Source organism: Zea mays, chromosome 3 (genome assembly GCF_902167145.1).
Source record: "Zea mays cultivar B73 chromosome 3, Zm-B73-REFERENCE-NAM-5.0, whole genome shotgun sequence".
Classification (NCBI taxonomy): domain Eukaryota; kingdom Viridiplantae; phylum Streptophyta; class Magnoliopsida; order Poales; family Poaceae; genus Zea; species Zea mays.
In genome coordinates this window covers 124,674,856-124,698,766 of record NC_050098.1, presented here as the reverse complement: position 1 = coordinate 124,698,766, position 23,911 = coordinate 124,674,856, and the positions used below count along the sequence as shown (strand labels likewise).

The 23,911-nt window shown below is 45.6% G+C and overlaps 1 protein-coding gene across 1 annotated transcript; it reads left to right on the top strand.

Moving 5' to 3' along the window:
* The first annotated feature begins 7,113 nt into the window (after positions 1-7,113).
* On the top strand, positions 7,114-13,708 carry LOC100274567 (uncharacterized). Its single transcript, NM_001148922.2, has 18 exons — positions 7,114-7,566; positions 9,112-9,271; positions 9,463-9,581; positions 9,650-9,740; positions 9,838-9,933; positions 10,010-10,123; positions 10,230-10,313; positions 10,579-10,734; positions 10,843-10,917; positions 11,029-11,135; positions 11,231-11,426; positions 11,599-11,787; positions 11,880-11,960; positions 12,037-12,171; positions 12,276-12,607; positions 12,821-12,926; positions 13,038-13,190; positions 13,289-13,708. Exons 1-18 carry the CDS (start codon positions 7,343-7,345, stop codon positions 13,433-13,435), a joined length of 2,565 nt encoding a protein of 854 aa, NP_001142394.1. The 5' UTR covers positions 7,114-7,342; the 3' UTR covers positions 13,436-13,708.
* The last annotated feature ends 10,203 nt before the right edge of the window (positions 13,709-23,911 follow it).

Genomic DNA, 23,911 nt, shown 5'->3' with positions numbered 1-23,911 from the left:
CTTCAACTCAGCTTTATGAGCTTCGACCTGAGCATTACACTTAGCTTCGTCTTCTTTTATTTTATTCACCAATGAAATCAAAATCTTGTCTTTTTTCAAACCTTCATTTCTTAGCTCAATTACCTCTGAGTGAAGGTTGCTGAGAGCTATTGTGCAACCTTCGCCTTTGGCGCTCTTTTGTGCCCTCAAGGCATTACTAAGAATTAAGCCCTGCAAGAAAAAGAAATAATTAAGTATAACAATTAAAATTTTCATTTACAACTTTAAAAGTTAACTTCTATACCTTTATACTGTTATACGCAGGGCTATCAGCAAGATCATCCTTCGTCATAGCCGAAAGGCCTTCTTCAAGCTTCGAAAATCCCATACTTTTAGCTATCTCCCGGCAAACATATATTTCTTTGTTGTCCGGGAGACAGTACAGAAAATCATCTTCATTAGTGTCGTTAAACACTAAGACCCCCTTCGGATATTTTAATTTTTGGGGATAGTGTCTGGCTTCCAAGACTTCTTCCTCGGATAATGTTTTCCCCGAAACATGTCGAAAAATGTAATCAACATCTTCGACTAGAGCTTCGGGGGTAGGAGATTTTGCTTTTTCTGTCATACTTTGCCCTGCTGCCATGCCAGTATCTAAAGTTTGCTGATCAGCCTTGTCCTCAGGCGTGACAGCCTTTGTCTCAATGGGAACTATAGGCCCAGCGTCGGCTTCGGCCTGGACCTTGGCGACTTCGGAAACTTTCTTAATAGGAGCAGGGGTCAAGACCTTTGTGGTCTCCATAACAGCGTCTAGCACGCTGGCCATCCTCCTCTTAGGAGTTGCGGCAGGAGCTTTTTGCATCTTCGACAAATTTGCCTCTGCCGGTGGGCTCAGTATTTCTGGCATTTTTACTGTTTCTTCCACCTTTGGCTCTTCGACCGTATCATCCTTAGCTTCGGCTGGCCCGACTGTAGGCACCTTCGGCATTACAATAGACTCTTCAGCGCTCTGCACGATGGAAGCAACTTATTTTGCTTCGGCAGTTGAAGAGGTCCGCTCGCCAAATTCAGGCACTATGGCCGATTCAATATATCGCGACTGGTGGGTCAGAACCTTCATTTTCTTGCCCTTTGGCATAACAGTGGTGGCCGAAGCGACAATTTTTCTTTTCTTCCCTTGCCTTCGCAGCAGGTAGTGATAGTCAGGGTATACGAAGCCGATTGCATCAAATACCCTATTCAATCTTTTCTTCCCCCGGCCCTCGAAGGCTGCGGACAAGGCATCATCTTCAGCCTTGGAATATGTCCCGAGTAGTTCGTCGCTAGTAGCTTCAATGCATTTCAGCCAGTCATAATTTGGCTCATCAAACTTCTCTCTAAACCTAAAGGTATACTACAATCGAACTAAGCCATTTTCACTGGATTTGGCAGTAGTCTCCTTCGGCATATCCCAGCTCTCCACAAGTGGCCACACCCTATAGGCTATGTGCTCTTGGACTATATCCCTTGTGCCTATGAAGGCACAAACAATACTGAAGGCCTTCTGGCATGCTTCGTCGTTACTTTCAATAGTGACCTTCAGCCTTCGAAGGCCGAAGCGAGACCAGATGGGACACTGGATAATTTCCTTGATGTCTTCCCTTTTAATCAGATCATTTTTAACATAAAACCACTCCTCCATCCAGGCCCCGGCCCACCTTTTCTGATATGTCGGCACCGGGCAACTTGCATTAGAGCGGGCAATGAACCCGTAGCAACCGAAGTTGTTATGGTATTGTTCTTTGCCAGTAGCCTTAGTCTCGTATAAAAGCTCGTGCGTATTGCAGAAGCACTTTACGCTCGGCTCTAGCCCCTGGCTTCTTACAGCCCAGACAAACATCCCCATCCTAATTATAGCTTCGGGGGTAATCTGATGAAGAAAGATCTAGAATATCTTCAATACCTCAACCACAAATTTGCTCAGCAGGAACCGAAGGCCTGCCTTCAGGAAGCTTCGGTAAATAACAACTTCATTTTCCTCAGGAGCAGGGGCAGTGATGTCTCCTCCAACCCTGACAATAGACATGTCGCAAAAATATCTCCCTATCATGGTGTCAATATGACTTTGTCTGATGGACGATTTTCCGAAGATAGTATGGCTTGGCCGCTAGGGCCGGTACTCAGAATCTTCATCTCCACTCTCTACATCATAACTATCACTCTCATCAGAATCTTCAGACAAACCCTCCATTATCTCTTTAGTAATTTTCTCTGTATTCGTCTTTGCCATGGACTCATAAAACCCAGCAATGAAAGGATCCACAACTTTCTTTTCTTCATATAGCTTCTTCTCCTCAGTAAGCTTCTACTCAGTCATTTTTTCCTCGATCAACTTCTTCTCCTCAGGCATGGAGCGAGCACGTCCTTAAACCGAAGCTCGAAAATCAAGCAAGAGCTGGTAAGCAAGAGTTAAAAATTTGAGAAAATAATGCAAACAGCAGAAATGGCGCATCAAATACTGCCGCTGTGGGTTCCTATTTATACGCCAAATGCTTTGCAACTTGGCGGGCCCCGTTTGTCATTGACTTTCGCTATTCTAGCGAAGGGAAGGTGTTTTTTTGGACCTTCGGTATAAGGCCTTCGTTCATGTCACAGTCTGAATTTATTGTTATAACAAATTAATACCGCGAGGGGCTACTGTTGGGGGCCTTCGTCCTCCGAAGGTCCTCAAAAACACAACTAACATGTTTTCCAAGTATAATACAGTCACAGGGACCTTCGGCCTCGGAATGAAGTTGTATACGATATGAAAAGCATGTTCGGGAAGAAGATTGAACCAGTTCTGAAGCTACGCGTAGGGAAGCTTCGGCTTAGCGGCGGAAAATGGAACCGACTTAAAGAGGAAAAGGCTATTTAGTCCTTGATAGATTGTCCTTAAGTCAATAGTAAACATAAAGGGCATGGATGTAACTTTATACAGGCTGCATCCTGTGCCTATAAATAAATGAACAGTAACACTGTACTGTTCACGCTGACTTGTATTCACTCGCACGTTATTGCTGGATTTTTACCTTCTGTCAAGCCGAAGGTATAAATGTAACACAATATTATTCATGTTTATTCAGGATAATATAATAGAAATATTCTGATGATGACATATGATCATTCATGTTATTTTCCATGTTTCATATGCTTCTACTTTCATTATTATATACTGAGATGATGAAGGTACGTCCTTCATAACCTTCGTCTAAGGACCATTATATCCTAAGGGAGATAATGTTTCGAAAGACGAAGATCTTTAACCATTAACATTTTGTGTTGCCTTGTTCTTAACTCATAGCATTTGAGAACAAGTCCCCAACAGGTCGCTTCTTTAAATATGAGGCGAATCAGGATTGCACCAGCCTGTGGTGCACCAGACTATCCGGTGCCCAGGCTGGCGCGCCCAACGAACATGTCGCTCTCGAGAAAACGCAGCGCTCCACGGCTAAAATTCACCGGACTGTCATGTGTGTCACCGGACTTCCCGATGAGCCCACAACCAACGGTCAACTTCTCCAACGGTCGACTGCCACGAAGTCAGAAACGTGAGAAGTCATAAACAGCCAGCGTCGATCTGGTCGCACGAGACTGTTCGGTGTGCCACCGAACTGTCCGGTGCGCCACAAGGGCATGTAAATCCAACGGTCGCCTCCAACCGGCAACTGACGTGGCAGGCACCGGACAATGAACAGTGCCATGTCCGGTGCGCCCGTCGATAGAAAGCTACAACCAACGGCTAGAATTGTGGTTGGGGCTATAAATACCCTCCAACCACCACCATTCAAAGCACCCAAGATTCCCACTCTCCACATTCAATACAAGAGCAAGGAATTCATTCCAAGACAAATTCAAAGCCTCCAATCCTCTCCAAGTGCCACAATTAAGACAAGTGATCAATAGTGATTAGTGACTTGAGGGAGTGTGATCTGTGTTTAATTTGTTTCTCTTGTTGCTTGGTTATGCTTTCTTCATATCCTTCTAAACTCTCTAGTAACTTGTAAAGCTAGCAAGAGACATCTAAGTGTGCGGTGATCCTTGTGGGGTCTTTGTGATCCTTGAGATTAAGAAGAAACACCCAATCGATCTAGGTGATGGATTGAGAGAGGGAAAGGGTTGAAAAAGACTTGCCCTTTGTGGCCTCCTCAACGGGGAGTAGGTTCATTCGAACCGAACCTTGGGAAACAAATCGTTGTGTTCATTTGAGTTGATCTTTACACGGTTTGGTTCTTCCTCTTCCCTCTCTCTAAAGTTCTCTTGCTCACAATCTTTTGAGTTTGCTCCCAAAGTTATCCACATTGATTGAGCAACTCATTGCAAGAAGAACTATCTTTCGCACTCCGTAATCGTTATTATTTATTTCTAATCCTAACCCCCTGTGAAGTTCATGTTCAAAGTTTATAATCTATAGGTTTCGCCTATTCACCCCCCTCTAGGCGACTTTCACGAACGCTTTTGGGGTCTGGGGTGCTTTCTGTGCAACTTTCACCCATCCACATACTCGTGTGGGGCGAGCCCCCGAGCCCCTGCTCGGTGCAGGCGTCCGTCTATGAGTCATGTCCTGTCTTTTTGGTTTTAAGCTCCCCCGCATATCCCCTTCGCGGGAATGGGGGTGAGTTATACCATGTTTTACTCGATGGGCTAGCAATGGTGCTCGGTGAGTTTCAAGCGAGTAATTCGAGTGAGGCCCTAGTTCCTTCCATAGGATCCAAGCATGGGGTCCGCTAGGGATCATCCTCATACTCCCGAGCATCGACTCATATAGTTGCCAGTTCCGTTTGACCGGAATCGATGGCTCGCCACCTCTCTCCGTGATAAACCATGAGTCGGACTTTCCAAGGACTCGAACACGAGCTGGTGACGCCCTTAATGTTTCGTTCGTCAGTTTCCTGGCCGCTAGTGTGCATGTCTCTAGCTGCCCCTCGCTCTATTTTCACTAGAGCGACCGCGGGACCTCCGCGAACCGGCCTTCGAACTCCAGAATTCATGGCTGCTTTGCCATGAGCTTTTCATTTTTTGGTCATCGCCAAAGGAATTTGAACGGGTTCAGGTCCTTACTGGAAAGTGAGCCCTCGACATTCACTCAATTCCTTGGGCCAAGGCGCTCTCGATAGGTGGCCTGGTCAGTTTTTTCTCCCTTCGATTTTCTCGAAAATCCGCTTGAATCAAGTAGACAACAAAGAGAAAAGGAGATATTAGCACGACCAAGCTTATTAGAAGGATATAAATGTAATGCCTATTAGAATGACACAGAAGTTGTTTAACGAGGAAGGCTAGTTTTCTGGTGCTTCCCCCTTCCCCTGCCCCGAGCCTAGAGGCATTTGGCCTGGGGACTAAGGGCATGTTGCAGCTCGAGAGGCTCGTAGGCCACTGCCATGAGTGAGAGACGGTCCGGCGCTCTGCCATGGCTCGGTGCTAGACGTAGTTAATGCAGTCGGTCACTTATGGTGGATCAATCTTGGGCTGGACGAGGGATCCACTCGAGTGACTTTCCTTCGATTTGCCCGACTCCCTGTCTAGTTCCGCCACACCCGACCTCGGTCTCGGTGTCGCGGGGTTAGATGTTTTCCTTTCTCCTCTAGGTGCCAATTGCCAGAGGCTTTTCCTTAGTGCGCTCGCTGACCGGTAGACCCAAGAACCAGAGATCTTATCTCCGATATTTGTATTATTATAATACACATTATTACCATGTTACGTATCTTAAAAATAGTTAAAATCATAAAAAATAATATAATTAACGTATAAGAGGAGATTAAAACTCGTATATGAGAGGAGCTTTAGGAGGAGCCGTTGGAAAGCAATTTTACCACAAAGCCTCCCTACGCGGGGGGGGGGGGGGGGGGGGGGGGGAGGTGTGGGATGGGAAGCTCCCTTAGAGCAACTCCAATAGTTATGTAAATTTTAGCTCTCTAAATCACAGATTTAAGAAGTTGCTAAATAACTTTTGGAGTAAAAAAATGTGAGTTCTCCAATAGTTCTCTAAATAAAGGTTGTAATTTTGTTTTGTATTTATCCACATAAAAAATAAGTCACAAAAACTATATAATGCAGTCAACATTTTTGTTTAGGGAGTTGTTAAATGGTTGCCAAATGTAGAGAGAAAATGAGGTTAGATGATAAGTTGTTAAATTTAGAAAGTTTATTTAGAGAACTGTTGGAGAATAGTTTTCATGTTATCTACCTAAATTATTGATTTAGCAAGTCTTTTAGAGAACTACTGGAGAACAAAACTTCAACCCCAATGGACCATCATCTCGTGCATCATATTATTATACGTGTATTATGTGTTTTTTTTCCATAGAAAGAGCCGAGATCTTGAAAAGAATAGAAGCCGTGCTCTGGTCCCAGAGAGAGGAGAAAATAAAATGCTCATGCAGCCACACAGACTTCTAAAAAGCGTGATGTAAAAAACTGCTTGGCGCCAAAAGAATCTCGCTTTGACAGGGCTCTATGTGCTGTTTAAAGCTGCCACCCATCCTCTGAACTCTCACCAAAACCTTTCGGTTTTTTCGAACAGTATATACTAGCGTCTAGCAGTGCTCAGGCTTTGAGCGAACACTTCAAACCGTGGGTGAGTTCGCGGCGCGCCGATCTCGCTAGCATGAAGCTACCGACGTAGTTTGATCTCCATGCGACAAAAAAAGTTTTTTTTCTTCTTTCTTGCGGTTGTTTCTAGCAGATTATACATATAATGTTACAAAACACTATTTATTTTATAGAGTGGGGTTTGAAATAAGAGTGAAGTAGGGAATATGATATAGTATAGCCTAGGTGCAAACGCCGTTTAACCAAAGAATTCAGAAGAAGAGCCAAAAATCGACTCCATGGCACGAACTATAGAATCGGAAAATGGAAATCATAGGGCGTGTTCGGCTGGCTACAAGCCGACACTGTTGCAGCTGTTTGGACTGCTGCAGCTGCAATCCATAGAGAGAAAAATACTGTAGAAGCCGCAGCCGCAGCCGGATTGCAGCCGCAGCAAGCCGCAGCGAACAAGCCAATAGAAAAAAACCCGAAGGTTTCATAAAAGTTATAAAAAAACCGGATGAAAGAGAGAGAGAGAGTGACCAGAAAACATCTATTGCTGCTGCAGAGCAGCAGTACTGTACTGCTATTAAACAAGCCCAGAGCTCTGCTGCTACTGTCCTCTCCTCCTCCTCACTCCACCACTGCCCACTCCCATCCCACGCGAGCACAACCACCACCTACTCCCTACTCCCTACACTACTCCCCCCGCAAGCACGCCCAGCGCCATGGCCATGGCGGCAGCGCGCACGGGGGCCTGCTACTCCGCCTCCGCTTCCTCTCCTCTCCTGCACTACTAGCGGGTCCGCTGGCGACGATGGCGGCGGTGGCGAGCAGGGAGAGGCTCTCCCCGGGCGCCGCGCCGCAGGTGGACGCGGGCAAGTACGTGCGGTACACGCCGGAGCAGGTGGAGGCACTGGAGCGCGTCTACAGCGAGTGCCCCAAGCCCAGCTCGCTGCGCCGGCAGCACCTCATCAGGGACTGCCCCATCCTCCGCAACATCGAGCCCAAGCAGATCAAGGTCTGGTTCCAGAACCGCAGGTCAGTCACTCGGTCCGTCCGTGTCCGTCCCCCCACCCCTTCTCGCACGCTCGATCTGTGACTGTGAGCTCCATCTCCTGGCTTTGGCTCTCCTCTTTCTTCTTGGGGATGGGGGTCAAGGCATTGCGTGACCTTTTTTTTACCTCCTCTGGTGCTGTCGTTGCTGTTCTATTTCCTGCATTTGGTTTTTCCATGTTGGGATGTGGGAAAAGTGGATCATTTTCGCAGTTTCATAGGGTTGATTGACTTATAGGATCTTGGGAGTTCTGCGCTGTGGCAATGATGCTATTTTTGTTGGGGAGAAACTGTGTATTCTTCAGAGATTTTGTGCAGACGAAACACGAATTGCTTGAATCTGCGCTCATTCCTTGGATTTTTTTTGAAAAGATTTTGTCGAACCTCGCACAATGATATGATATGGGCTCCTGTATCTCCTCCAGTCTCCGTATCACATACTTTTTGCCATCTGTGGGTTAGGCAGGGAACTAAAGCAACCGTCTTTGTCAGATTTATTGTATGGAAATTACTTGGCCTATGTGTTCATAAACGTCATGCCGTTCGTGATGACAATGACTTGCCACCAGGCAGTTTCTGCTTGCATTTGGTAGGATTCGTCCTGTTGCTTAGCAGCACAAGCGTGGATGGGAGGTGTCAACCTTTCACATGTATGCCCCAACGAGTCAAGGACGTATGGTTGCTTGTGTTAGTCAAGAAGTTGCTAGTCAATCATGTATCGAGGTGTCAATATGAACTCAGCTGGTCGGTTAGCACTACATCTATCTTGAAACATGAGATCGGAAAATAGAAACAAGTGACAGTTGTTCGGCACCACAAAATCCTCGAGTTCTTGATTGTAGCTTCAAGTGTGTGTGTGTGTGTGTGTGTGTGTGTGTGTGTGTGTGTGTGTGTGTGTGTGTGTGTGTGTGTGTGTGTGTGTTTCCAGTTTCCTTGTTGACCGATCCAACAGCATTCTGAGTTGAGGTCAGTCTTTTCCACTTCAGTGGTGGCATTCGCTGTCCTTCAGGCCCCTCTGAACATCACCTCGTAGGCTATGTCACTTTGCCTTCTTTTCCAGCGGATTAAAAGTTGGGTAACAGTTTTGTTCTTGGTGGTGCCTCACTGCCACTGTGGAAGAATCAAGAATGAGGATAACGGCACCTTTTGAGTAAAAAGCTTGGAGAAGGGTAAAAGGAGTCAAGAATCTTTCATGCACCCTGGGGGCTTAGGAAGGTCTAATTTTGACCAGACTTGGTACATGCAGACACACACACACACGCATCACTTCCAATCAAGCAATGATTCACACATATTGGTTCTTAGTTAGCATCCATTTGGTCTCTTTTGCTTCAGCTTTTCCACACATTCCTGTATAATGACCCGCTCATGCCATAAGAAATTTACTGAAATGCCTTCTTCCTGTTCATTCTTGGTTTATGCCAATCAAGAACTACAAGGGAATCCCGTGTATTGGAATCCACTGTTTGCTAGCTGTTTGCTTTTTTAGGCGTGCCTGCCACTAAATCGTGTTTCCATCGTCGTTGGTAGATGCCGGGAGAAGCAGCGCAAGGAGTCCTCTCGTCTACAAACCGTGAACCGGAAGCTGAGTGCGATGAACAAGCTGTTGATGGAGGAGAATGACCGGCTGCAGAAGCAGGTTTCCCGTCTCGTCTTTGACAACGGGTATATGAAGAATCGACTCCACAGTGTGAGCTACTTTTCTCTTTTCAAATGTACATGGGCTTGAACTAGAAAATGGATTGGTTTCATGATGCATGGCTTGCTGCATTTTAACAAAGTCTGTTACAGTATTGTTTACATGCCTACTGTAATTCTTTTTTTCCCTGCTTATGCATTATCTTTTTCTGCTTGCTATAACATTTGCTTGTAAATTTGCAGCCTTCTGTAGCCACCACCGACACAAGCTGTGAGTCTGTGGTGACAAGTGGTCAGCACAACCAACAGCAAAACCCAGCAGTTCTGCATCCTCCACAAAGGGATGCGAACAACCCAGCAGGGTAAGCCTGAAACCTGGTTACATTTCAAACCTTATCCTTGCTGTAATGCTAATTTTCCTTTTGTCCAGTCTACTCGCTATTGCTGAGGAGACATTGGCAGAGTTCATGTCCAAGGCGACTGGAACTGCTGTCAACTGGGTGCAAATGGTTGGGATGAAGGTAATGTACTTGTTTTTCTAGATAGTGTGCTACCCTAATATGGTGATGCACCTGATGTTGATATCTCTGACCGTTTCAAACGTGATACTGATTGCAGCCTGGTCCGGATTCCGTTGGAATCATCGCTGTTTCGCACAACTGCAGCGGCGTAGCAGCACGAGCTTGCGGCCTTGTGAGCCTTGAGCCCACAAAGGTATGTTGATTCTTATTGGTCTTGCATTTTCTTTTAGCTTCTGCAGCTGTGAGACATCTAATTAGTTTCCATTTAGGTTGCTGAGATCCTTAAGGATCGTGCATCGTGGTATCGCGATTGTCGGCATGTTGATGTCCTCCATGTTATCCCTACGGGTAACGGTGGAACGATTGAGCTGATCTATATGCAGGTATATGTCTGCACATAAGGTTCAGTCTTTTTACGTGTTTGTTTATATACTAGCACTAGTAACTATGTTTTTTGTGGATAGTGATAATTTATGTTTTAATCTGTAGACTTATGCACTGACAACTCTCGCGGAACCACGAGACTTTTGGACGCTCCGATACACTAGTGGTCTTGACGATGGCAGTCTTGTGGTATGCCTTAATTATCCAACTAACCTAATGCATATTATTGGTCTCATTGTCATGTTCCAACAAAGCTTAATCTTGTTGCTGAACTTCCCTCCTGTCAATTTTACCTGCCTTTTTCACTGTAGTGTGAAAGCTGTTGTAAAGTCGTGTCTTTTGACTTTGGTAATACCAGCGTGTTAATTGATGCTTGGCTTCCACTTCTTTTGCTTGATCATTATATTTGATGCATACTGCAGTACTGGTAACACTGTGGCTCTGTTTTCTCTAGATCTGCGAAAGGTCATTGACTCAGTCCACTGGAGGTCCTTCTGGACCTAACACTCCAAATTTTATCAGAGCTGAGGTGCTTCCTAGTGGTTATCTGATTCGACCCTGTGATGGGGGAGGTTCCATGATTTACATTGTGGATCATGTTAATCTGAATGTAAGTAGCAGTGGGTCTTTCATAGTAATACAGATATGCATCTACCCGTTTTTCAATTTTTAGCAGAAACGTGCCTAAATTTTCTTGTGTTTTAAACTTTCAATACAGGCTTGTAGTGTGCCTGAGGTTCTTCGGCCACTCTATGAATCCCCTAAGATACTGGCACAGAAGATGACTGCGGCGGTATGTCTGTTCAATTTTATTGTTGCTAAGCAGCTGTTGGGCTTTGGTACTCCTGAATATGTAATTTTACAGATGCACCAGTGACACTGACACATACTGTTTTCTGTATAGGCGTTGCGACACATTAGGCAAATTGCACATGAGTCAAGTGGTGAAATGCCCTATGGTGCTGGGCGACAGCCGGCTGTTCTCAGAACTTTCAGTCAAAGGCTCAGCAGGTGTTTAAAAGATGCAAAAGCATCTGCAAGAGTGTCTTGTAATAACATTCCATTCTTGGCCACCACTGATCTGAAACCTAAACTCTAATTTTCAGAGGCTTCAATGATGCTGTGAGTGGCTTTCCAGATGATGGCTGGTCTTGTTTGTTGAACACCGATGGTGCTGAGGATATTACAGTTACAATCAACTCATCTCCAAATAAACTTGTTGGGTCTCATGTCAGCGCTTCCCCATTATTTTCTGCTATGGGGGGTGGAATCATGTGCGCAAAAGCATCGATGCTGCTGCAGGTTTGTACATGCGCTCCATTCTGTATCATGTTTGTTTGCTTGTTAGTTCATTTTAGTTGCTTGTTAGCTGTTACAATACTAAACAAACAATCTTCATGGTAGTTTTCCTTGCATAAAGTTGTTTTTGTGGTACAATTAACCTTACCCCGATGTACTTCTTTTGATATTGCAGAATGTGCCACCTGCTCTACTTGTGCGATTTTTGAGGGAGCATCGGTCTGAATGGGCTGATCCTGGCATCGATGCTTATTCTGTCGCCTCTTTGAGGGCCAACCCATACACTGTTCCAGGTTTAAGGGCTGGTGGGTTTATGGGCAACCAGGTTATACTGCCCCTTGCACGCACCTTGGAGCATGAAGAGGTAATAATCTATTGATCATGGTTCCTTCCACCTGTCTTCTTGTTAATGTCCAACCAATATAAGCTCCATCTAACTTAATGTTTTAATTTCAGTCCTTGGAGGTTATTAGGCTTGAAGGACATGGCTTTAGCCATGAGGAGGTGCTTATGTCCCGGGATATGTTTCTTCTACAGGTATGGAGGCCTTCCAATCTGTTTCTTGCTTCTTGGTTCTTGCTTTACAATTGTGTGACATTATCGGCTACTGCAGCTGTGCAGTGGCGTCGACGAGGATGCACCTGGTGCGTGTGCACAGCTTGTCTTTGCTCCTATTGATGAATCTTTTGCCGACGATGCACCGTTGCTGCCCTCAGGCTTCCGTGTGATACCGCTTGATGCTAAGACGGTGAGTATTTGTCGGATCTGTATATTCACTCCCTCCTGGTGTCACATCTTACCCGTGCCTTGCCACACTGTTTCCTTTAACACAATACCCAAATGAAATTGTAGGATGTGCCAACGGCCACCACACGCACGCTTGACCTTGCCTCTGCGCTCGAGGTTGGATCAGGTGGAAGCGGCATGCGCGCTTCATGCGATGGTTCCGGCACGTGCGCCACGAGATCGGTCCTGACCATCGCCTTCCAGTTCTCGTTCGAGAACCACCTTCGCGAGAGCGTGGCGGCAATGGCCAAGCAGTACGTCAGGGGCGTGATGGCCTCCGTGCAGAGGGTGGCCATGGCGATCGCTCCTTCTCGCCTCGGTTCGCGTATCGAACTGAAGCATCCGCCGGGCTCTCCCGAGGCACTTGCACTAGCTACGTGGATTGGCAGGAGCTACAGGTCCGTAGAACTCTTAGCTTACCTGTTGCGTTCTCCGTTTTGTCTACTCTGGAATTGTTAGGGAGTTCCATTCGTCCAGCTAATTTACCCTGGAGTTGTTAATGCTCTCTCAATCCACCACTACGCTGGAAGGAACTCTTGACATCCAGCATGACCCCTGGAACTGTGTGCTACCGAGCTGTGTATGGGATCTTGACGATTCCAAAATTGCAGGGCGCACACTGGAACGGAGATCCGCTGGTCGGACACCGAAGGCGCGGACTCTCCACTGATGCTGTTCTGGAAGCACAGCGACGCGATACTCTGCTGCTCTCTGAAGGTCAGTCGCCTCTGATGCTGTCGTGTTCATGATTCCATCGCCATCGCCGCACTTCTTAATGATAGTAGCTTATGCCGTAACCTGGAGCCGGGCATTGCCAACTGCTTGCAGCCGCCGGCTTTCACGCTCAAGTTCGCCAACAGCGCCGGCTTCGACATCCTGGAGACGACGATGGTGAACATCCAGGACCTGCCGCTGGAGGCGGTCCTCGACGAGGAGGGCCAGAAGGCCCTGTCCGCGCAGCTCCCCGCGATCATGCAGCAGGTACGGGTGGTAGGGGTAGCCGTGGCGCCCATGGCGGGTGGTGGTCGTCGCAAGCCAGCTGACACCTGCCTCTTCTCTTCTCCCCCCGTCCCGAGCAGGGCCTGGCGTACCTCCCCGGTGGCGTGTGCAGGTCGAGCATGGGGCGGCAGGCGTCGTACGAGCAGGCAGTGGCGTGGAAGGTGGTGGGTGACGACGGCGCCCCGCAGTGCCTGGCGCTCATGCTCGCCAACTGGACCTTCATCTGAGGCTCGCAACATCGCTCGGCAGCGCCAGACCGGATGCCGCCTTTTGCCCTACTACGTATCATTAGTTGCTTTTCCGTTGTGCCGCCTGTGTTAAGAATTTGTGTACTGTGTGGATGATCGAGAACTGACTCTGTTTGTGTGTGTGCGTGACAAACAACTACAACAGCTGTATGCGTGCCTGGTCGTGGTCTCGTCTCCCCGGCTTGTCGCCGGCGACATTGATCACTGTTGCAGGTTGCAGTATTACTATTTGCTAGTTCTGCTTGCTCGATCAGTACTCGCATTGCAGGTTGCAGCATGCAGCGGTAGCTCCACTACAGGGCACACGCAGTATCGGAGCGGGCAATGGCGGCGGCATGCTCTGCGCTTGCTTGCAGTTGAAGTGTTGCCTCCGTGTTGGTGTGGCCTCTCTCATCGTCTACGGCACCCACTTGGAGCCGCCCAATGATAACATTAATGGGCCGAATGGCTTGCGCTTGTGCCCGACAAGCCCATCTTCATCCGTCCCTGTCCTCAGCGGTACCCAACCGTCACTTCCGCCATGGTCATGCCCCCCCCCCCCCCCCCCCCCCACTTCCGCCATGGTCATTCCCTAGAGATGGCAATGAGGACCTTCACGGAATTCCTTTGTCAGGGATGATTTAGTGACTAGGAAAATGGATGGGATTCATGTGGAATCCTCTTCCTATTCAAATTCCTCTCCATAGATCTCCATTTTTTAGTCACCAAATCAGTCCTTAGAGGATGGGGATGTGTAAGTTTTTCACCATAGGGATGTAAATGGGAAAAAAATTCTACGACGAGTAAACGAGGATGACCCGTACCCTGTGGGGACCCATTAAACTTATATGCGACGATGTTTTCATATAATAGTTAATGATAAAAATAAATAATTACCTTGTCAAGAGATCACCCATTGTATAAATGTGTTGATTTTAATGTACACATAATGATTTTTTTACATCTAATAATGTGTATAAGTGACAATGTTTTACATTAATAACAAATAAAGTACGATCTAATTATAATTTAAGGGTGGATGGGGGATCACCGACATGGATTTATCCCCGCGGGAAACATGGACGGGGAAGAAATGTCCCTACAAGCGTTCGTGGGGATCCCCGCGGGAAATTTTTTCGTCGCGGGAATGGGTATGAGGAGCTAAAATCCGATGGGGAATTTCTTGTTGCCATCTCTATGCTCTCCTCTTTCCGCCCCCTCTCCTCCGCTCAAAACCTACCACACCACACCTCCATCGCCTCCTCCCCAAACCCTTCTCTGTCGCCCCCTCACGTCGTCGACCCCACTTGGCCACCTTAGCACCGCACGCAGACCTCACCCCATTCTTCCTCCGCGCATAGGGCCATTCCTGAGTTTTATAAGGACCGAAACGAGATTATAAACGGAGGCCCAATACCATAAGAACTATTTTTACTATATATATATATATATGAACTAATTAAAATATTTTGATGTATCATAGAAAAACTTGAATGGTGAAAAATAGAAGTAAGATTATTACCTCAAATATATTGTAGAGATCGCTTTAAAATGACTTCTAACATTTATAGATGCAAAAGAATTAATAACATCTAATCATTTCTTCTTATAACACATAAAGTTGCTAGTCTATTTAACCTTTCTTGAGACATTGCAGACTTTAAATGATTCTTTAATAATTTTAGCTTTGAGAAACTCCTTTCAACTGATGTCACATATTCTGGTATTGCAAATAATATCCGAGAAGCAACAAATATATTGGGATATCAATTTATTTATCTAACAAACTCAAAAAAATTCTATACCAAACATTGATGTGTTTGGCAGTGTCATTTGCAATATTCTTAGCTCTAACACCAGATTATTTGTCTTTGCTTGCGTGTATATTGTTGTGGCCTACCTGGCTTGCCGCTAGACTAAACGTTCATGTATACACTGAGGTGGGGCCCAAGGTCGGTCGACTCTCTTGAACCCCCTCAAAATGCTTGCAACGGCGTCTGCAGGATGCCCCCTCCCCTACTATTGTGCATGTTTAGGGTCACACTTTCGGTGCAGCGTCTGCCCCTAAGAGCTCCTATACAAGCTACAATACACGGGGATTGCATAGTGCTACACTAGATTTAGAGGAGCGGCAGCCGACCTCCTGCCCTCGAATGTCGCACACTGTGTTGTTTTTTAGTGGAGGAAAAATGATAATAAATGATGCATAGGTATAAAAAATAATATTTAATGGTTGTAGTGGAGTATAGGGGAAGAATTTAGGGAAAACCGTTGTGGGGATTAAAAAGTAAAGTGTGGAAATTTAGTGACGTGGCGTAAAAGTGGGATATAATGGAAGAAATTTAGGGGAAACCGTTGCGACCAGTCTCAGGCACGACCCTACCACGCAGCGTCCCATCAGGCCCCGCCCGTCGCCCTTGTCGTGTTCCGCTGCCACACGGCCACGCTCGTCCCTCCCTCCTCGCCGCATCTCCGCTGCCACCTCCGCTAGCTCCTCGTTGATGCCTCCGACGACGGACTGACGCTCCTTCGCGCGCTGCTCAAGGACCTCTGTCACACCCGGATTTAAGGGATAAAGTCGGGTGTGTCTTATATGTGTGCCAAAGAAGAACAACACATATAATGACAAAGTGTATAGAGATAAATGTCACAAATATCATAAATGTTATTATTACATAGCGGAAGTTTTACAAAAATAAATGATAAATATAAAGCGAACTAAATGTCCATCCATGGCGCCATAAAGCCGACTGGGAGACGCCACCTAGATCAACTCATACTCCTCATTATACGGCTTCTCCTGGACTACCTGTTCTTCTCCTAAGTGGGAGAGCGGGGTTTATATATCGCAAGTGTGAACTCACAAAAGATCATATCTCAACAAGTTGTGGGGAATAATGTGCATGAACTCACCAAAGGTGGGAGTTCATGTGAAGTGCAAGGCTGATCAACAATAGGGGTTAAAGTTGAGCATTACTTTTAATAGGTTGGTCAAATTTTATTAGCAGTTACTAAATGTGAGTAAATACCAAACCAGAATAATAATAGATCAAAATTAATAATAAATCTCAATGCGATGCAAATGACAAATTTAATTTAGTTCCATAAATTAATCATGCGAGAGTCATGAGGTGCTCATGACCGCGAGCACGGCTAGTGTTGGTCACTTGTTCTCAAATGCTATGAGTTAAGAACAAGGCAACACAAATTAATGGTTAAAGACCTTCGTCCTTCGAAGCATTATCTCCCTTAGGATATAATAATCTTCAGACGAAGGTTATGAAGGACAAATCTTCATTATCTCAATATGTAATGAAAAGCAGGAACATATGTGACATATAAAGAACATGAATAACCATGTCAAATCATTAGATTATCTACATCCTCATTATATGATCATGAACAAACATTAATGATATTAAATTACATTTGTACCTTCGACTTGACAGAAGGTAGGAATCCAAGAGTGACGTGCGAGTGAATACAAGTCAGTGTGAACAGTACGGTGTTACTGTTCATCTATTTATAGGCACAGGACACAGCCTGGGTAAAATTACATTCATGTCCCTGACATTTACTATTAGCTAAAAAGTAAGCTGTCGAGGGCTAAGCTGTCTTTTCCCTTTTAAGTCGGTTTCATTCTCCATAGTCGTCTTTACGCTAAGCTGAAGCTCCTTCGTCCATGGCTTCGGAACTGGTTCATCCTTCTTCCAGGTTGCTCCTTTCAAACCATGTACACCTTCAGCCCAAAGCCAAAGCTTCCTGTAATAGTATATTATACTGGAAAGCATGTTAGTCGTGTTTTTGAGGACCTTCGGAAGACAAAGGCCCCCAACAGTAGCCCCTCGCAATATTAATTTGTTTTTGTATCTAACAAATTCAGACTGCGACATGAACGAAGGCCTTTAGCCGAAGGTCCGAAAAACACCTTCGCCCTTCGCTAGAATAGCGAAAATCAATGACAAATGGGACCCGCCAAGTTGCGATGCACTAGGCATATAAATAGAAACCCGCAACGGCAACATTTGTTACGCCATTTCGGTTGCTTTCGTTTTTTTCTCAAATTTTTAACTCTTGCTGTCAACTCTCGCTTGATTTTCGAGCTTCGTGATATTCACAAGTGCTTGTTGCATGTCTGAAGAGAAGAAGATGTCTGAGGAGGAGAAGGTTGTGGATCCTGCTCTTGCTAGGTTTTACGAATCAATGGAAAAAACAAATACAAATAAGATCACAAAGGAAATAATGGCAGACTTGTCTGAAGATTCTGACGATAGTGATGACTATGATGTGGAAAGTGGGGATGAAGATTCCGAAGACCGGCCCTGGCGGCCAAGCCATACCATCTTCGGAAAGTCGATCATTAAACAAAGTCAAATTGACGCCATGAAGGGAAGATACTTTCATGACATGTCCATTGTGAGGGTTGGAGGGGACAGGACCGCCCATGCTCCTGAAGAAAATGAGGTTGTTGTCTACATAAGCTTTATGAAGGCGGGTCTTCATTTCCCATTGAGCAAATTTTTAGTTGAAGTTCTGAAGACATTTGAAATCTTCCTTCATAAGATCACTCACGAAGCTATAATCAAAATGGGTATTTTCGTTTGGGCCGTGAGAAGCCAAGGGCTGGAACCGAGCGTGAAATGCTTCTGCAATATGCACGAACTCCTATACGAGACGAAGGCCACTGGTAAAGAGCAGTATCACAACAACTTTGGTTGTTATGGCTTCGTTCTTCGCTCCAAAGCAAGTTATCTGGTTTCGACATTTCGGAAAAGGTGGCCCAGGGCCTGGATGGAGGAATTGTTTTATGTAAAAAATGGTCTGGTTAAAAGGGAAGACATAAAGGGGATTATCCAACGCCCCATCTGGTCTCGCTTCGGCCTTCGAAGGCCGACCACTGCGCTTGAAGATAGTACCGAAGCATGCCAGAAGGCTTTCAACAATGTTTGTTCCTTTATTGGCACAAGAGACCTGGTTCAAGAGCACATAGCCTACAGGGTATGGCCACTTGTGGAAAATTGGGAAATGTCGAAGGAGACTGCTGCCGGATCCAGCGAAGGTGGATTGGTTTACTTAAAATACACCTTCAGATCCAGAGATCGGTTTGATGAACCAAATGACGACTGGCTGAAATGTATTGAGGCGGCTAGTGATGAGCTACTCGGAGCATACTCAAGAGCCGAAGATGATACCTTGACCTCAACCTTCAGATGACGGGACAAGAAAAGGTTGAACAGAGTTTTCGATGTGATTGGTTTTATATATCATGATTATTTCTATCCCTCGCGAAAGCAGGGAAAAAAGAGGAAAACTGCCACTTCGGCCGTCTCTGCTGTGCCGAAGGGCAAGAAAATCAAGGTTTTGACCCATCAGCCAAGATATATTGAAACGACCGAAGTGCCGAAATTTGGCGAAGGAACATCTTCCATCGCTGAGGCAAGACAAATCGATTTGCCGAAGGTGCCTACAGCTGAGCCAATCGAAACACCAAAAAATGCTGCCGAAACCAAAGAAAAGGCGGTCAAAAAACCAGAGCTAGAAGAAACAATGATGCCACCAGAAATCTTGAGTCCACTGACAGAAGCAGAATTGCCGAAGGTGGCAATGACTCCCGCAACAACTCACAAGAGAAGGAGAATGGCTAGCGTACTAGACGCTGTCATGGAGACCACTAAGGCATTAACTCCTGCCCCTGCAAAGAAAGTTGTCGAAGCTGCCATAAGTCACACTGAAACTAAAGCTGGGCCCTCAGTGCCTACTGACGCGAAGCCTGCCGCAACTGAGGATAAGGCTGAGCAAGAATCTCCAAATGTTGGCATGACTGCGGAGCAGGATGCGACGGAAAAAGCTAAATCTCCTGTTCCCGAAGCACCGTCCTAGGATACTGATTTTATTATTCAACATGCTTTAGGAAAAAGGTTATCTGAGGAAGAAGTGATGGAAGCCAAACACTACGCCCGGGAACTGAAATATCCGAAGGGAGCCTTAGTGTTTAACGGCACAGACGAAGATGATTTCCTATACTATTTGCTAGACAACAAGGAAATATCCGTCCGCCGGGAGATAGCCAGAAATATGGGATTTCCGAAGCTCGAAGCTGGCCTCTCCGCCATGTCAAAGGATGATCTCGCGGATAGCCTCGCATACAACAGTTTAAAGGTACATAAGTTGTGAACTTAGAGTCTATGAATTTGGCAATGAAGTCTTTTATTCTCATGCTAATCCTTTATCCTTCTTTTTTACAGGGCTTAATTCTTAGCAACGCCCTGAGGGCGCAAAAGAATGTTGAAGATGAAAGTTGTACGATAGCTCTCGGCAACCTTCGATCAGAAGTCATAAAGCTAAGAAATGAAGCCCTAGAGAAGGATAAAATTCTACTTTCATTGGTGGATAAAGTGAAAGAAGATGAAGCAAAGTTTAACACTCAATCTGAAATTTATAAAGCCGAAATTGAAGACCTTCGGAAAAAACTTGCCGAAGCCAACGAGAACTTTGCAGTTGCCAAGGCTAGTCAAGAAATTAGTGAATGGTCGAAAACTAGGCTAGAGAAAAATGTTGAGGACCTTCGTGAATCCAAGGAAAGGTGCTTCGAGAAATCCTTGGATTGCGTGAAAAAATTGAAAACCGGCCTTGCCAAAGTAGGTGCTTATTCATACGAAGAGAACTTCATTCGAGGTGACCCCGGGGGCGTTATTGATTGAATAAATGGGGAAGCCGAAGCTTTTGAAGAGATCCTGAGCGATCACAGAGATATTTGTGCTTTCTCCGACGCTCGAGGGATTGCGGCTATCTTGGAGAAGGTTGGTTGCAACCATGTTAAAGCTGCGGCCTAGGCTGAAGCCGCCTTCTTCATAGACGACACGAAAGACCCCTCAGCCGAAGCTACTTTGGTGGGTGGAAAATTTTATTCCGATGTCTGGGTGAACGGTGGCCAAGAATTGGCCAACGAAATCATAAAGAAGATTGAAAAAGAAACCCATGAAGCCCGAGAAGAAGCTTGGCGAGCCGAAGAAGCTGCTGAGCGCGAAAGATGCATAGGTATTGTTTTTGAATTTTAGCTTCAGTGTTTATCTTCTGGCTTCGAACTAACAGTTTGCCTACTACAGCTGAACTGTCACCACTGCCCGAGCCATACAACCCCCTAACCGATCTAGTTATGAAAGAAGCACTGGATATAATGAGCATTGCTAAATCCATCGTCGATGAAGTCGTCGACAAGCTGCTGAACGAAGCCACGGAGAAAATACTTAAGGAAGATTAAACTTTATTATAATGATACTATGTTACATTTGGTGTATGTAACAATTAATCAGACATGTAAATTGTTGTGATATATTTCTTTGCGATGCATGAAATTTACGCACATACCGTTTTGAGCCTTCAGCGAAAAAACACCTTCCCTTATTTTCATGCTTCGTAAAGAAAGAAGTCCCTTCTATGGCAAGTCCGATAAAATTGAATTTCCCGAAGTTTGCTTTGTGCCTCAGCACATTTTCATTCAACAAAGTATTGCTGAAGATTTGCTTCGTATCCAATCTTTTTGTCGTTGATGCGATATGATGTATGATGTAATGTTATGCGGAATGATGCGATGATATGATGCAATATGATGGTGATGCCGAACACACACACATGGGCTGGTTGTGGCATCGCCGTCTAGCACATGTTGGGATGAAGAACCTTCATAAACTTCTAAAGGGAGAACATGTGTTAGGACTAACCAATGTCTGCTTCGAGAAAGACAGACCTTGTGCAGCTTGTCAGGCAGGGAAACAGGTGGGAAGCACTCATCACGACAAGAATGTGATGACTACATCAAGACCACTGGAGCTTCTTCACATGGACCTCTTCGGACCTGTCGCCTACCTTAACATCGGGGGAAGTAAGTATGGTCTTGTAATTGTAGACGACTTTTCCTGCTTCACTTGGGTGTTCTTTTTGCAGGATAAATCAGAAACCCAAGGGACCCTAAAGCGCTTTCTAAGGAGGGTTCAAAACGAGTTTGAGCTCAAGGTGAAAAAGATAAGGAGCGACAACGGGTCCGAGTTCAAGAACTTACAAGTTGAGGAGTATCTTGAGGAGGAAGGCGTCAAGCACGAGTTCTCCGCTCCCTACACACCACAACAAAATGGTGTGGTAGAGAGGAAGAACAGGATGCTCATCGACATGGCGAGGACGATGCTTGGAGAGTTCAAGACGCCCGAGCGGTTTTGGTCGGAAGCTGTGAACACAGCTTGCCACGCCATAAACTGGCTCTATCTGCATCGTCTCCTCAAGAAGACCTCCTATAAACTCCTTAGTCCTTACCGGTAACAAACACAATGTTTCTTACTTTCGTGTATTTGGGAGTAAATGCTACATTTTGGTGAAGAAAGGTAGAAATTCCAAATTTGCTCCCAAAGCTGTAGAAGGGTTTTTACTAGGATATTACTCAAATACAAAGGCATATAGAGTCTTCAACAAATCATTGGGTTTGGTTGAAGTCTCTAGCGATGTTGTATTTGATGAGACTAATGGCTCTCCAAGAGAGAAAGTTGATCTTGATGATATAGATGAAGATGATGTTCCGACGGCCGCAATACGCACCATGGCGATTAGAGTTGTGCGACCACAGGAACAACAAGAGCAAGATCAACCTTCTTCCTCAACGATGGTGCATCCCCCAACTCAAGATGACGGACAGGTTCATCAAGAAGAGGCGTGTGATCAAGAGGGAGCACAAGAAGAACAAGTGATGGAGGAAGAAGTACCACCGGCCCCTCCAACTCAAGTCTGAGCGACGATTCAAAGGAATCACCCCGTTGACTAGATTCTAGGTGACATAAGCAAGGGAGTAACAACTCGCTCATGTTTAGCTAATTTTTGTGAGCATTACTCGTTCATCTCTTCTATTGAGCCTTTCAAGGTAGAAGAGGCCTTGCTAGATCCGGACTGGGTGTTGGCCATGCAGGAAGAGCTCAACAACTTCAAGAGGAATGAAGTTTGGAGCCTAGTGCCACGTCCAAAGCAAAATGTTGTGGGAACCAAGTGGGTGTTCCGCAACAAACAAGACGAGCACGGGGTGGTGACAAGAAACAAGGCTCGACTTGTGGCAAAAGGTTATGCCCAAGTCACAGGTTTGGATTTCGAGGAGACTTTTGCACCTGTGGCTAGGCTAGATTCTATTAGAATATTATTAGCCTATGACGCTCACCACTCTTTCAGGTTGTTTCAAATGGATGTGAAGAGCGCTTTCCTCAATGGGCCAATAAAGGAGGAGGTGTACGTAGAACAACCCCCTGGCTTTGAGGATGACAGGTACCTCGACCATGTGTGTAAGCTCTCTAAGGCGCTCTATGGACTTAAGCAAGCCCCAAGAGCATGGTATGAATGCCTTAGAGATTTTTTAATTTCTAATTCTTTCAAGGTTGGGAAGCTGATCCCACTCTTTTCACTAAGACTTGTGATGGTGATCTTTTTGTGTGCCAAATTTATGTCGATGACATAATGTTTGGTTCTACTAACCAAAAGTCTTGTGAGGAGTTTAGTAGGGTGATGACTCAAAAATTTGAGATGTCGATGATGGGCGAGTTGAACTACTTCCTTGGGTTCCAAGTGAAGCAACTCAAGATCTTCTCAAGCGGTTTGGGATGAAGGACGCCAAGCCCGCGAAGACACCGATGGGAACCGACGAACATGTCGACCTCAACAAAGGAGGTACGTCCGTTGATCAAAAGGCATACCGGTCTATGATAGGGTCATTACTTTATTTATGTGCTAGTAGACCGGATATTATGCTTAGCGTATGCATGTGTGCTAGATTTCAATCCGACCCAAGGGAATGTCACCTTGTGGCCGTTAAGCGGATTCTTAGATATTTAGTTGCTACGCCTTGCTTTGGGATCTGGTATCCAAAGGGGTCTACCTTTGACTTGATTGGATACTCAGACTCCGATTACGCTGGATGCAAGGTTGATAGGAAGAGTACATCAGGGACGTGCCAATTCCTAGGAAGGTCCCTAGTGTCTTAGAGTTCAAAGAAACAAACCTCTGTTGCCCTATCCACCGCTGAGGCCGAGTATGTTGCCGCAGGACAGTGTTGCGCGCAACTACTTTGGATGAGGCAAACCCTCCGGGACTTTGGCTACAATCTGAGCAAAGTCCCACTCCTATGTGACAATGAGAGTGCAATCCGCATGGCGGATAATCCTGTTGAACACAACCGCACTAAGCACATAGACATCCAGCATCACTTTCTGAGAGACCACCAACAAAAGGGAGATATCAAGGTGTTCCACATTAGCACCGAGAACTAGCTAGCCGATATCTTTACCAAGCCATTAGATGAGAAAACCTTTTGCAGGCTGCGTAGTGAGCTAAATGTCTTAGATTCATGTAACTTGGATTAATTTATAGCATAGATGTGTTTTATGCCTTTGATCAAGTTACTTTATGCAATGTTGAACTTTGTTGATTATTTATGATGCTCAAGTTGTG